This window comes from Oncorhynchus mykiss, chromosome 10 (assembly GCF_013265735.2).
Source record: "Oncorhynchus mykiss isolate Arlee chromosome 10, USDA_OmykA_1.1, whole genome shotgun sequence".
NCBI classification, from domain to species: domain Eukaryota; kingdom Metazoa; phylum Chordata; class Actinopteri; order Salmoniformes; family Salmonidae; genus Oncorhynchus; species Oncorhynchus mykiss.
In genome coordinates this window covers 52,622,041-52,637,201 of record NC_048574.1, presented here as the reverse complement: position 1 = coordinate 52,637,201, position 15,161 = coordinate 52,622,041, and the positions used below count along the sequence as shown (strand labels likewise).

The 15,161-nt window shown below is 37.7% G+C and overlaps 2 protein-coding genes and 1 long non-coding RNA gene across 3 annotated transcripts; 1 reads left to right on the top strand and 2 right to left on the bottom strand.

The window, feature by feature from the left end:
- Positions 1-1,212: 1,212 nt before the first annotated feature.
- On the bottom strand, positions 1,213-3,504 carry LOC110534259. The gene is made up of 4 exons (XR_002475104.2): positions 3,424-3,504; positions 1,894-2,199; positions 1,643-1,685; positions 1,213-1,470 (listed from the first exon to the last, which is right to left on the bottom strand). It is a non-coding gene; the product is annotated as an uncharacterized LOC110534259 (long non-coding RNA).
- A 4,021-nt stretch (positions 3,505-7,525) lies between these two features.
- On the top strand, positions 7,526-10,320 carry ift22 (intraflagellar transport 22 homolog (Chlamydomonas)). The gene is made up of 5 exons (XM_021619009.2): positions 7,526-8,215; positions 8,501-8,583; positions 8,709-8,798; positions 9,017-9,219; positions 9,827-10,320. The coding sequence occupies exons 1-5, from the start codon at positions 8,177-8,179 to the stop codon at positions 9,973-9,975; spliced, it is 564 nt and encodes a 187-aa protein (XP_021474684.2). The 5' UTR covers positions 7,526-8,176; the 3' UTR covers positions 9,976-10,320.
- A 329-nt stretch (positions 10,321-10,649) lies between these two features.
- atp5l (ATP synthase, H+ transporting, mitochondrial F0 complex, subunit g) lies at positions 10,650-13,997 on the bottom strand. Its single transcript, XM_021619010.2, has 3 exons — positions 13,588-13,997; positions 11,573-11,733; positions 10,650-11,285 (listed from the first exon to the last, which is right to left on the bottom strand). Exons 1-3 carry the CDS (start codon positions 13,637-13,639, stop codon positions 11,187-11,189), a joined length of 312 nt encoding a protein of 103 aa, XP_021474685.2. The 5' UTR covers positions 13,640-13,997; the 3' UTR covers positions 10,650-11,186.
- Positions 13,998-15,161: the final 1,164 nt, after the last annotated feature.

The window sequence follows — 15,161 nt, the reverse complement described above, 5'->3', positions numbered from 1 at the left end:
ATGAATCACGCTTCACCATCTGTCAGTCCAACAGACGAATTTGGGTTTGGCAGATGCCAGGAGAACGGTACCTGCCCCAAGTCATAGTGCCCGCTGTAAAGTTTGGTGGAGGAGGAATAATGGTCTGGGGCTGTTTTTCATGGTTGGGGCTAGGCCCTTTAGTTCCAGTGAAGGGAAATCTTAACGCTACAGCAAACAATGACATTCTAGATGATTCTGTGCTTCCAACTTTGCAGCAACAGTTTGGAGAAGGCCCTTTCCTGTTTCAGGATGACAATGCCCTCCGTGCACAAAGCGAGGTCCATACAGAAATGGTTTGTCGAGATCGGTGTGGAAGAACTTCACTGGCCTGCACAGAGCTGACCAATAGTATGTGGACACCTGCTCGTCAAACATCTCATTCCAAAATCATGGGCATTAATATGTAGTTGCTGCTTTAACAGCCTCCACTCTTCTGGGAAGGCTTTCCACTAGATGTTGGAATATTGCTGCATTCCAATTCATCCCAAAGGTGATGGGGATGACACTCATGATTATTTTATATATACATATATATACATATACAAATAGACTGCACTGTTAAAGCTAGAAACATTTCGCTGTTCCTGCGATAACATCTGTAAATGTGTGTACATGACCAATAAAGGCAAACCCAAGGCTGAGTGTACCCTTAATTTTTTATTTAATAGAGTAATTGTATTTTTTTCCCCAAGGGGAACTTCAGTTGTGGCTAATTATAGTACAAATTGTTTATATTATCATCATCATTATTTTACATTAAATGACTGATTAGTTTGTGAGCTGTCAAATCAAATGAGGCATTTTTCTTGAGGAGAATCTGTTTGATGTTAAAGTTATATAAGCTGTTTAAGGACTTAATGGCCTGTTTAAGTCAACTAGGAGATTATTATTTGCTTCATTCCAGTGACTGTTTGATGCTGAATATCAGTGAAGGCAAGCCCCACAGATTTTTACAATGGCCTCAATAGTGTTTAGTGTGAGACATGAACAGCCTAAATAATCACAACAATGATTTATTTGGGCCTTGTGCTGTGAACAGTCCTACATGACAAAACACTGTGATTCTGAGTGAATGTTAGTGATAGTCACTAATATTAATTATTTAGCCTACCATAATAAAAACATGTTTGAAAGGATTGCCGTTACAGTAGTCTTGCATGTCTTTTCGCTAAATTAATTGATATTCCTGTGTATTTATCAACTCAAACATATGTTTAATCCATATAAACAACATGCCCAATGAAGCAGCTTCAAGTTTAGTTTTGACACCACAATGATTTCTGTATTTCTGTAATTCTACTTCAAGACAAATGTTTGTCAAGTGTTCTCTGCTCATAGGCTTCTTCTTCTTTTTTAAAGTTTTGTGGCTGACAACACCTATTTGTGTCTGCTTCTTCTCATCCCCATCCAGCGTGACAACCTCTGACAGACTCCTCCTCCTGGCAGTACCTGTTTTAATGGTCCAAAAATATTCCACATAGTTCATATACACACACTAGGCTCACAGAATAGGTTATATTACAAACACGTTTTGACCAAAGCAGCCAACTAAAGTAAGGTAGTTAACTTGATCATGGGCACAGTGGACATTTATATCTGTGATGTTCAAATTATTTCTTACCCGTGTCTTACTTGCTTAAGGACCCAGTCACCCCTGCCTGTACCTGACATTGTTGAAAAACAAGTCAATAATGAATGAAGATTGTTACTCAAAGCAGCCAACTAAAGAAATGTAGTTAACGTAAGTTCAATCACAAAGTCTGGTTTGAGTGCATCTCCTCAGTTTCATTCAGTAGTACAACACAATTCACAGTGCATTTCATCATGGGCACAGTGGAAATGTATATCTGTGATGCTTAAATGTTGTCTTACCCCCAGAGTGAGAGTACCCTCAGGTCTCCTTGCTGAGGGCGGAATTAATCATGCACAGCTTCTTGTGGGGTGAGACTGTTCTGCATGTCACGCCTCATGTCTAAAACATGGGAAAAGGACAAAGTCAAAATGTTGATGCATCTAAAAATTCAAGTGGTCCCTCAACACTCAACTTTCATCGTCTGTTCTTGTTTTCCCAATCGACAGTCTGAATCTTCCTCTTCTGCCATGGTGGATGAGCTACATTTTCTAGAAAATACAGGGCCAGACCCGAGTGTTGTCACTGGGTTTTTCCGGTCTTCCCATCTGAAAGACGAAAAAAAAAAAACTTTGCTAGCAAAAGTTGATTACCTAAATGGTAACATCTATATTAAAATACCATAATCCACAGACTTGCCTATAGTAAGGGTAAAATAGACTGGGCTTTTGTCTATCTGCAGATCTAAAATCCTACTATGTGGATGGGACATTTCTACTGGGCTGGAGAAATTATCTGGGATGATCAACTAGATCAGGACAGTCTAGGGTACTATTTGTCTGAAGAGGCAAAGTATTGTGATGAGCTATATGACTGTACTTCTGATTCTAATTCTCAAGACGAAAGTTAAAACCCTTAGCCTTAAGGTCATTGAGGAGATCAACAGTTTATTTTACCTTTATTTAACTAGGCAAGTCAGTTAAGAAGGGGGATCGTCTGAAAGCAATCGACATGCGGGGATGTAGTAAACAAGGATTTTGGGCACTGGCCAGCAGACAACGATTTCTACATTCAGGTCCTAATCTGTGGTTTGTAAAGGCAAAATGTCACTGCTGTGTCACATTGTCTACTAGCAGAATCTGAAAAGTGCTAGCCTTGGGCTAGCTTAATTTCCATCCCTGCTGACATTTCTAACTGACTTCACAGGCCATTTTTTTTACTTTATCTTTATTTAACTGGGCAAGTCAGTTAAGAACAAATTCTTATTTTCAATGACTGCCTGTTCAGGGGCAGAACGACAGATTTGTACCTTGTCAGCTCGGGGGTTTGAACTTGCAACCTTCCGGTTACTAGTCCAACACTCTGACCACCGGGCTACTAGTCATGTACAACCATTTCTATTTTGTAAGGGGAAAACATTACGTAGTTTTGTAAGCTGGCTAGCCAACTTTAGCCAATGTAGCTAACTAGCCAACCAAGGTTCCTAACTACAAGGCGATATTTAGCCAGGCAGTTAACATTACCTCACTGTTTGTGTAGTCAGCCTTTTCTAAGTGGTGACATGCTAACTAACCAACTATCCTTGCCATGGTGCTGGCCTAATGTTAGCTAGCAAGTCTGACTACACGAACGGTGAGTTATCTAGCTAGCTAAATATAGCTTCTCTGGTGGGCTAATGCTAGCTAGCATGTCACCACGTGAAAGGGGAGCTGGCTAGCTCACTAAAGACTAACGTTTATAGGCAAATATGTTGACACAAGTTAACTTGTCCGAGATAGATTTGCGCTGTTATCAAAACGTCACACTAGGGTAAGTCTACACGAAACACAGACCTTACATGGGAAGATATGGTCTATTTCAGTCATGGATCAAATCATTCTGGGTCGGCAGGGTAGCCTAGAGCGTTGGACTAGTAACCGAAAGGTTGCAAGTTCAAATCCCCAAACTGACAAGGTACAAATCTGTTTTTCTGCTCCTGAATAGGCAGTTAACCCACTGTTCATAGGTCGTCATTGAAAATAAGAATTTGTTCTTAACTGACTTGCCTGGTAAAATAACAAAAAAAATCTGCTGGTGTTTTGATACTTATTCACAAATTTAATGGTGACGTTCTAGAATCCACATCTTCACAAGACCGGAGATGGGTCATAGTAACTGTTAAACTTGACAATGCTGTTTTTATCATTTGTAATGTATACGGACATAGCTCACATGCTCCTAATATGACCCATTTCACCAAGAAAGTACAGGATTTAAGCAACAAATACTCAGAGGCTTTTCTAATTATTTCAGGGGATTTTAATGAAACACCTGATGCATATGCTGATCGTTTTCCTCCTAGAACGAGTCAAACAAAGCCCTCAGAATAGCAATATTATCACTACATCATGCAAGGATCTCTGTGTTAAGGATGCCTGGCATTATTTCATTCGGGGTGCACAGGGTTATACCTCGACCAACAAATCTATGTGACAGCAATCTAGAAAAGATGTATTCCTAATTTCCCCGTTTTTGTTACAATTTGTTATAGATGTAGCTCATCAGTTGGCTCCCTTTTCTGATCATCACTTGATTTCCTAGAATTTACAAGACACTAAAAAAATCTAAAGGTACTTGAGGATATTGGAAATTAAACAACACACTAAATGGACTGAAGAGGGGGAAAGAAACACTAGTTACTTTTTTGCACTTGAAAAGAGAAACTACAAAAGAAAATCTATAACTGCACTCAAAATGAACAATGTTTTATGCAAAGATCCCATTACAATATCATCATTTGTCAATTCCTTTTATAAAAACCTTTACAGCTCTCAATTTCAGGAAGATTTTTGTGAAAGCTACATTTGCCACATTCAGAATTATGTCCCTTTAATTGAGGATGATTTCCACTCAGTTTGCGATTCACCTGTGTCAATTGAAGAAATTAGAGAGGCTCTGAATTCTATGGACAGTTTTGGGAGTTCTATTGCATTTTATCCATTGCATCTTATCCTACCTCATTTGCACATGCTGTATATTTGACTAGATTTTTCTACTGTATTATTGATTGTATGTTTGTTTATTCCATGTGTTTTTGTATGTGTCGAACTGCATTGCTTTATCTTGGGCAGGTCGCAGTTGCAAATGAGAACTTGTTCTCAACTAGCCTACCTGGTTAAATAAAGGTGGGAAAAAAAAGTTACTAGAAGAGCAGATTTTTAATATGGTTCAAGATTGCATTAAAAGCAGGGAAATTGTCTCCACTATGAAACAGGGCCTTATTTCATTGATTCTGAAGCCCGATAAAGACCCTTCTCTCATTGACAATTGAAAATTGAAGACCAATTACTTTATTACATATTGATTACACATTGATTGCTCTGGTTTATGCCAAAAGATTAAAGAAAGAAATAGATACCATTATAAACATAAGCTCAAACATTTGTTTAGTCTTGGACCTTATAGATTATTCAGATGCAATTGACTCAGATGTGGTTGTCTTATTTTTGGGCTTCTGTAAAGCCTTTGACACAATTGAACATGAATTTCTCTTTAGGTGTCAAAGTTTTTGGATTTGGTGAAAATGTTATCAAAGTAATTTGCATGTTTTACAAAGATATAAATAGTTCTGTGTTACTAAACCTTAATACTTCCACAATATTCAGTATCAACAGAAGTGTACGACAGGGATGCCCAATTTCGCCATTTTTATTCATTTTGGTTGTGGAACTTCAATCTCTAGATATTCTGAATAATGCAAATTTGTATGGCTTAACCATTTTTAACAAAGAAACTGGCTGATGATACTACTCTTTTCTTAAGAGACAAAGCCCAGGTCACCCATGCCCTTAATGCTATAACTGCATTTTCTATTGCATCAGGATTAAAACTGAATGTTTCTAAATGTGAAATCTAATGTTTATTTGACTCTGATGATAAAGAAATAGAAAATATTCCTGTAAAGGACTGTTAAATATTTAGGAATACATCTGTCAAAAAAACACTTAATCAGACAATATTTGAATTTTTCTCCTAAAATTAAGAAAACCAAAAATATTTTCAGTAATTGGCTACAAAGAGATCTTTCTACACTTGGGAGAGTACTTCTGTCCAAGGCAGAGGGACTGTCTCGTTTTGTGTACCCCTCATTATCGTTATGTGTAAATCTTGCTACTTGTAAAAACATCAGTAAGACCTTTCTTGACTTCATTTTGAAAAATAAGTCTCACAAACTGAAAAGTCAGTCCTTTCTAACAAAAGAGCTAAAGGCGGTCTAGAAGTGTTGGATTTTGTTGACATACATAACACTTTCAAGATAAAGGTTGAAAAGATGTTTTGATCAATACTGATTCAATATGGTATTTCATTACAAATAATGTGTTTAATAAGTTGGGAGGTCTTACATTTTTACTGGAATGTAATTATATTCCTGAACTGCTAAATGGGCTAGGTTTCACCAATAAGCTTTAATGGCCTGGAAAATGAAAGTTTCCTGCAAAATTCTTCCCCACATAAAGCTCTTTTGTGGAATAATTCAGACATAACTGTAAGGAATAAGTCATTGTTCTACCACAGCTGTCATGAGAGGAATATTGACTTTGTTCTTGATGTTTTCGACAACAAGGGTAATATTCTCACATATGAACAATTTATAACATTGAAAGAGTTTCCAATACCTTTCAGAGAGTTTATTTCTGTGATCAAAGCCATACCCAGTGTTCTAACTACACTAATGAAAACTCATCTTAGCTTTGGTAATGATCACAAATTTTATCCAGAACTCAGATCGGAAGGCGTAGGCTTACTTGAGAAATCTTGTTGTAATAAATATATAAGACAAATTCTTCATTCACAAAACCAACTTACACCGAGAGGAAAGTTTTTCTGGAACATGCTTATTACTGACATTGTCTGGAAAAATGCATGGTTAAGGCCTTACAAATATTGTATACCAAACAAAGTTACGGAAGTGCACTTCAAAATTTTACACAAGATATATCCATGTAATTCTATGATTTCCAAATTTGTGCCTATTAATGATATCTGCATTTTCTGTGAAAAAGAAGGTGAGAATCTGTCTCACTTGTTCTTTGAATGTAAATTTGTGTCAGGATTTTGGGGAAACCTGCAAAGTACTTATTTACCATTATGAACACTACCTATGTTTTTTACATCAAATCAAAAATCAAATCAAATTTTATTTGTCACATACACATGGTTAGCAGATGTTAATGCGAGTGTAGTGAAATGCTTGTAAGATATACAAATATATAATATGTTACTATTGCAATGATAACAAGACCACTGAAATTATTGTGATTTTTTTTATTCTTGTTGCCAAATACTTCATACACAAACAAAAATTCCAAAATTCTATACCAAAATTACAATTTGTAAAAATGTAATTTAACAATTTTATTAAAACATTAACCCTAGTGAACAATAGCAAGAATAACATTTTCCTAAATCACGACAATAATATTTTTTCAGAGTGATTACAATTGCACTATAATTGTTTTGTTTTTTTATATTTTTTTTTGTTCCAGTATTTTCTCGTTAATACCTGCATTCTGTTTTGTATGATGTAAGAATGTAAAATGTTGATTTGTATTTTGAATTTTTTTTAAAGACAAAAAAAATAAATAAAAGATAGACCCTATATGAAGTGGTTCTAAAATAGAATACGTAATTTCCAAACGTTCTATTTTCTTCTTTTAAATTGTATTTGTGTTTATTTATTGTTTATTTAGTAAATACATTCTTAATACTTTTTTTTCTTAAAACTGCATTGCTAGTTAATGGATTGTAAGTAAGCATTTCACTGTAAAGCCTACACCTGTTGTATTCGGCGCATTAGAAAAATACAATTTGATTTGATTCTATGAATTTATGACAATAAAAAAGACCGGTTGTCAGAAAAATAGAAAAAGAAAAGTGGCATATTATTCCCGGAGGTGTATATGGTCAGATTTCATGGGCTGAAACGCTGCAATTCCACTTTAAATCGACATCCATTAATGGAAAATGGTCTGGGGAGTAATAAGGTTGAATGATCTTATTCTCTTGTGGCATAGACACATTCCTTTAATTTCATGTTAAACTGGCAATAATAATTATTTGATGGAGACGTCGTTACAAATTACGTCGTTATTACGTCGCTCGATAACGTTATGGAAAAGGGTTTATTGGATAAATGTGGCATCTACTCTTGCTTCAGAAAAAAAGTGCTAGTTTAACAGGAATTGTTGGCTGGTTTTGAGTGGTCGTTGCTCTTATTACCTGGCAACCCTGGGGCCACCCGTCTGCCTTGGAAACCATAGAGATGACGAATATGTTTACACACGTCATCACTAGCTATTTAGCAAGGGATGTTTTACGTTGCATGTGTTAGCTATATATTGTGCTAGAACTATAAAGTATTGGAATCAGAAGAAAGTTTGCATATTGTTTTAAAATATAGTTATCTACCTTTTTCATTGTTGAGTAGCTTGCATTTAGCAGCTTGGTACTGATAATTAGCTAACGTTAGCAGATTTGTTCAGCCAGCAACGCCTAGCAGCTAGCTAACGTTAATCTGGACAAGCTATCAACACAAGTCAAGGGGAGATGTTCAAAGCAAAACTGCTTTTAATTGGACCAAGTGAGGTAAAACGAAAGAGCTATTTACACATTAGGTATTTATTTTGCGGCTGGCTAGCAATGATGAATTGTTTGGATTCATTGGGTACGATGCCAGTCTTTTTCTGCTCTCTTTGACTACTCCTTATGGAATTTGCATTCCAAACACTCACTTGACAATTACAGCAATGGAGTTGGCAAGAGTACAAACAGATGTGAGACCAGGCTAGGTTAGATGGGTTGCAAATGAAAGATATTGGCATTTATCTCTCCAGTGAAAATTGATTAAACAGATCTTCCGTTGTGTTTCAGTCTGGAAAAACAGTTCTAGCCAACTTTCTCTCTGACACCGTGGAGACAGTAGGAGGGGAATACTGTCCTACTCAAGGTGTCAGGTAAACTGAGGACTCATATCTCCCAGTTCCAGCATCAGATTTGTCAATCAGCAAAAGCTTGGTAGTAGATGTCTACAACTCCAAATTATGGCTTGTGCACCATTTAACCATTGTGTTGTTCCAAGGATACTGGAGTTTGAATCTCAGTATGAGGGAAGTGGGGACAAATCCTTGACATGTGAGGTGGAACTTTGGGACTGTGCTGGAGATTTCAAGTAAGGACCAATAGTGCTTTTTCAAACACGTTTCAAACTAATTTCACAGCTGAACTGTACACCTAAACACAGAAATTCGCTCAACAGAATTAGTCAAATAACCGTTTCAGTAGTGTAATTTACTATTCTGTCCACCATTCACAGCAAAGAGTACTGCATTGCAGTTATGTCAATCTAATCAAAGCTACAATTCTTCCAAATTGTCGTTTCCGATGCAGGTTTGAGTCGTGCTGGCCAGCATTGATGAAAGACTCCAATGGTGTTGTGATAGTGTTCAACCCAGACATGCCACGCCACCTAACGGAAGTAGAGACATGGTACTCCATGTTCATCTCCTCACAGGGGCTGCAGGACAGGCAGTGTCTACTGATGGCCCACCACAAGCCTGGCAGTGGAGTAGATCATGGACGACCCAACCTAGGTAGGACTAATTATCAACAAGCTTGTTACATTGTATCTTTGTCTAGTGCACTGTAGGAGCATCTTTCCTTTGAATGACATTTCAATATTTCCAATGCCCCCGCTGCTAAAGCAACCTTATGCGAGTACATGCCATTTGTCATCATGCCACTTAAGGCCCAATGTAGCAGTTCTATCAAATCATGTATAGGTAACAATTAAGTACCTTACTGTTATTTTTTCCCAAATAGAATGGTAAAAGTAGCTTCTTAACAAATAGCTAATGCTCAAGCAATACATTTACTAGGGCTGTGTAGGAGTGGTCTGAGGGACCTAATTGGATGAGCCTAATGGGAGTGATATGTAACCTGAACTAGCTGTTATTGAGAGGTTTGAAAATCCTATTGGTATATTAACTTATACCACCTGGTGATGTCACCAGGAAGGCCAAAACTCCATCCCACCAAAACAGGTGGACATTTCAGGCTCTTTTCAAACAGCCCTTACACTAAAACTAAATGTTTCAGTTTTTCCAACCCAATCACATTTGACTGCACTGGGCTTTCAGACAGGACAATTAGTGAGGACAATTAGTTGCATTTCTTTGACATGTTTTGTCGTGTGTGTAGCTTCACATTTGAACAGGTTACCATTGAGTCACTCTAACCTGGAGGAAGATCCTGAGGATGTGCGGCAGGGGTTCCGCAGGTACTTGGAGAACATTGTGCAAACACTGTCAGAGAGCCGGGAGCGAGAGGAGATGTCTATCATTACTTAAGATCATCCCGAACCAAAGCTTCATCTATCGAAGGTTGGATTTAGACTCCACTAGATACTCTGCAGTCAAAGGCTCTGCAAGTTTGTTTTTTTTTACAGGTATTTCTAACTTTAATGAATCAGCTGCACTTGTGCTTTTCCAAAACATAATTCCACCCTATTTCCAAAGTTGGTGGCAAAAGTAACCAGAAATGAAATCTTTCAATCAACTGCACTTTGATTTTTTTGTGTGCAGACAAATGCTTAAAATTGTCTACTTTTATAAATTCTGAAAAATAAATGCAACATGTAATGTGTTGGTCATGTTTCGTGAGCTGAAATAAAATATCCCAGAAATGTTCCATATGCAAAAAGCTTATTGCCCTCATGTTTATATCCCTGTTATTGAGCATTTCTCCCTTGCCAAGAAAATCCATCCACCATCCAGGTGTGGCATATAAAGAAGCTGACTAAACAGCTGTTCTGCCCCTGAACAAGGCAGTTAACCCACTGTTCCTAGGCCATCATTAAGAACAAATTCTTAAAACTTGCCTAGTTAAGGTTAAATAAAAACAGGTTGCTAGGCCATCATTGTGCTGGGGACAATAAGGCCACTCCAATGTGCAGTTGTCTCAATGCCACAGATGTTAAGAGAGCATGCAATTGACATGCTGACTGCAGAAATGTCCACAAGCTGTTGGCAGAGAATTTAATGTTCATTTCCCTGCCATAAGTTGGAGGAAACTCGTTTTAGAATATGGCAGTCCATCCAACCGCAGACGGTTGAGCTGTCAACTTATTTAAAAGTGGCCCATGGTGGGGTTATGGCAGGCATAAGTTACAGACAACGAACAGTTGCATTTTATCCATTGGCAACTTGAATACACAAATAACATGACAAGATCGCAAGGCCCATTTTAAGGTATCTGAACAGATGCATACCTGTATTCCCAGTCATGTGAAATCCACAGATTAGGGCCTAACACTTAAATTAACTGATTTCCTCAAACTCAGTAAAATCTTATTTGAGTTTCTATTTTTGTTCAGTATATTTCCCACAAATGTTTCAGAAGAAAGTTGGCAACTTCAATATATTTGATAGCAGTCCTGCAGTGTCATGACAGTTGTAAATGTTTCAAGTTACAGTGCTAAAGTTCTTTAAATAATATACATTTATTAATTGGATTTCCAGTTGAGGTGGAAGTTAAGAACAGAGCAACAAGACAGTCCGATTTATACAGCATATCCAACAATGCCTCCTTTCCCGATGCACTCTCCAATGTAGAACCACATTAACACTTCAGTGCACACCAATCCATTTCTGAATGCATCCTGTAACAAAAGCATATTGAGATGAATGCCACACAAATACCAGCAAGTCACACCTTAAAACAACGTGAATCTATTCAGAGACAATTCCATATTTCCCAAATGGTTATGGTGTAGACCTAATGTCTACTCTAGTGGATTGTGGTTTACGTCAATCTTAAGAAGCACTTATTTTGTTTATGAAGGGACTACTTGTTAAACACCCACAGTCAATCCAATGGGTAAAATAAAGAAATAGCTAGCTACTTATACAGTATTGCAATTATTCAAACAATCTTCCCAGTTCTCACCTTCACTGTGGTCTGTCCAAGGCGTCCACTGTTGACACCGGTGACAATGTTTTTGATCCCAATAATGGCCTGGGGAATCTCGGCAGGGGAAGGGGGCACGAGCTCGACTTTAGCATAGTGCCAGAAGGTCGCCAGACGGGGCTTGGAGTAGGTAGCAGCGGCTGAAAGAACATAATATACGTCATGAAATGTGTCCTCTGCTGAACACTTGGGTCAAGCTAGACAAGAAATATAGCTAGCATAAGAGTTTACAGGTGAGATACACAAATTGGTATATACAACCTGAAGCTAATGCCTGCAAAAATGTGTAAATATTCCTTACAAGACAGAATGTTGGATAAAATTACATGTAAAAATAAATTAAAAGACAAAAGTACTCTACTGGTTGTCTGTGCGGTTTGTCCATCAGCTGCTGGACAAAATATCCACAGGAAAGTATTACCTTTTAGAGAGCCGGTAGGTATATGGGTCGGTTTTACATGGGTTGGCACAGAGGTAAAGTACGTCTTACTGGACATTTGGTTCTCGTCAATAGTTATTGAACCAAGTATGCCATGACAATGAAAATTGTATATTCTGAATCAGTGGAGAACAATCCACATTTCAAAAACATTTTAGATTGAAATCAGAATAAAAAAAAGGTAACAAAAAGTGATGATTGTTCACCATCCTCCTGATTCAAAATACAATTTCATGGCATGCTTTGTTCAATAGCTATTGACAAGAGAACCAAATATTAAACTAACTTTACCTCAGTGGCAAACCAAACCATATTTCGAGCTGTTGAAGGACAAACCGCACAGACAACCTGTGCTTGTAAGGAATAGTTTAGCATTTATTAGGGCTACTCATTCAAGGGTTTTATTTAGAATTCCAGGCTTGGCATTCTGCAGTGATACGCCATCCCATCTGGTTTGCTGTTAGTGGGGCTATCATTTGTTTTTCAACAGAACAATGACCCAACACATCTCCAGACTGTGTAAGGGCTATTTGACCAAGAAGGAGAGTGATGGAGTGCTGCCACAGATAACCTGGCCGACACAATCACCACACCTCAATCCAATTGAGATGGTTTGCGATGAGTTAGACCGCAGAGTGAAGGAAATGCAGCCAAGCATTCCAGGTGAAGCTGGTTGAGAGAATGCCAAGAATGAACCAAGCTGTCATGGTAAAGGAGACTACTTTGAAGAATATAAAATATATTTGGATTTGTTGTACACTTTTTTGGTTACGACATGAGCCCATGTGTTATTTCAATTGATGTCTTCACTATTATTCTACAAAGTATCAATTAAAACCCTGGTATAAGTATTTTGACTGGTACTATATATTGTCACATACACCATCCAGTAAAATGTGTTCTTTTACAGAGTCAGCCATTGCAGTATGGCAACCGTGGAGCACATTAGGGTTACGTACCTTGCTGAAGGGCATAGCAACACCTTTTTTACCTTGTCGGTTAGGGTGTTCGAACCAGCGACCTTTCAGATACTGGCCCAACACTAACCTCGTGGCTACCTGCCGTCCATTTACACGAATTTTGCAGGCATTAGCTTCAGGCTGTATTTCCCAATTAAATTTGGTATTAAAGCATAATTAAATCAGACTACAGTTGAGAGCTAGGTGACTCGGATTGTCAGAACACCTGAGGTTGACATTTAGCTAACTGCCTACATCAAATATTAAATCTGAGGCTACATCATTAGGTAACAAGTTATTTACTATATCGTTAGCCAGCTAGATAACAAGCTAACTACAGTACTAAAATTAGTAACCTCATATAGTTAATGTTCATTTGGAGACACATTTTTATTCATGATTAAGGGGGGACGGCTTGTTAGTTAGCTAGTTATCAAGTTTGAGTAGTTAGTTGCAGTCGGGAGAATGTGCTAACGTAGTTAACATTGACAGCAGAACCAGGCCATGCAAGCTTGACTGTCAGTTGGACTGCAATAACATGCATGTTTAAAAGCGTCAAGGTTTAGCTAATGTCCAAACAAAATAATTAGACTTACCTCCGATCAAAGTAGGTACTTTGGCCATCAGTTTCTGGACTGCCTGTGCCATGATGCTTTATTTTGAGTAATTTTCACGACTTCTCTTACCGGCTTTTTTGCTGCAACTGCGAATGTCACCTCCAGCTAGAAGGACCCTTCAAGTGGGCTGCCTTATGAATTGCCTGAACAGAAATAGCTGCAGCGCTGCCTCGTGTAACGCATGGACACTGAATGGATGTAAACTAGTGTGTGCTTATTATTCTTTTCCCCCACGTAATCCTTCTCAAAGGTGAACAATCTGTTTTTCATGGCAACAACAGACTGTAACAAATTGAACCAAGTGTCGGTAAATCTCCACACTTTCTTTCCACTATATCTGATCTGAAAAAGCACTGGATAGGTACACATCACTATAGCAGACTTCTGCCATATTGCTTTCACCGATTTAATTTGTCATATCAGAGCAGCTGGGGGAAAGGATGCATTCAGGGCTTGGGGAGCTGAAATATTAATCAATTGTGAGGCATATTGGCCTTATATTATTTGTATGTCCAAATGTAATTTTTTTATGCTTATTGTTTTGTTTTTTTTTGCATTTATATACAGGCCTATGTATTATGTTACAGTTCCTTCAGAAAGTATTCATAGACCTTGACTTATTCCACATTTTGTTGTTAAAGACTGAATTCAAAACGGATTACATTTTTTTTTACACACAATACACAAAGTGAACACAATGTTTGCACATTTATTGAAAATGAAATACAGAAATATGTCATTTACATAAGTATTCACATCACTGCGAAATTGTGAAGGTTAGAATCACCTTTGGCAAAGATTACATCTGTGAGTCTTTCCGGGTAAGTCTCTAAGAGCTTTGCAAACCTGGAATGTACAATATTTGTCCATTGTCCTTTTCAAAATTCTTTAAAGCTCTGTAAAATGTGTTGGTGATCATGGCTAGATAACAATTTTCAAGTCTTGCCATAGGTTTTCAAGCAGATTTACGTCAAAACTGTAACTCTGGTGGAAAGCAGACTGAACCAGGTCTAGGAAAACCACCTGTGCTTAGCTCCATTCCATGTATTTTTTATCCTGAAAAACTCCCCAGTCCTTAACGATTACAAGCATAACCATAACATGATGCAGCCACCACTATGCTTGAAAATATGTAGAGTAGTACTCAGTAATGTGTGGTATTTGATTTGCCCCAAACATAACACTTTGTCTTCATGAGATTCTGTTTTCTGTAAAGGCTTCCTTATTTTCACTCTCAATTAGGTTAGTATTGTGGAGTAACTACAACATTGTTGATCCATCCTCAGTTTTCTCCTATCACAGCCATTAAATTCTGTAACTATTTTAAAGTCACAAATTTATGAAATCCCTAAGTGGTTTCCTTCCTTTTCGGCAACTGATTTACAAAGGACGCATGTATCTTTGCAGTGATTAGGTGTATTGATACACCATCCAAAGTGTAATGAAAACCTTCATCATGCTCAAAATGGACATTTAATGTCTGCTTTTTTATTTACCAATAGGTGCCCTTCTTTGCGAGGCATTGGAACATCTCCCAGGTCTTTGTGGTTGAA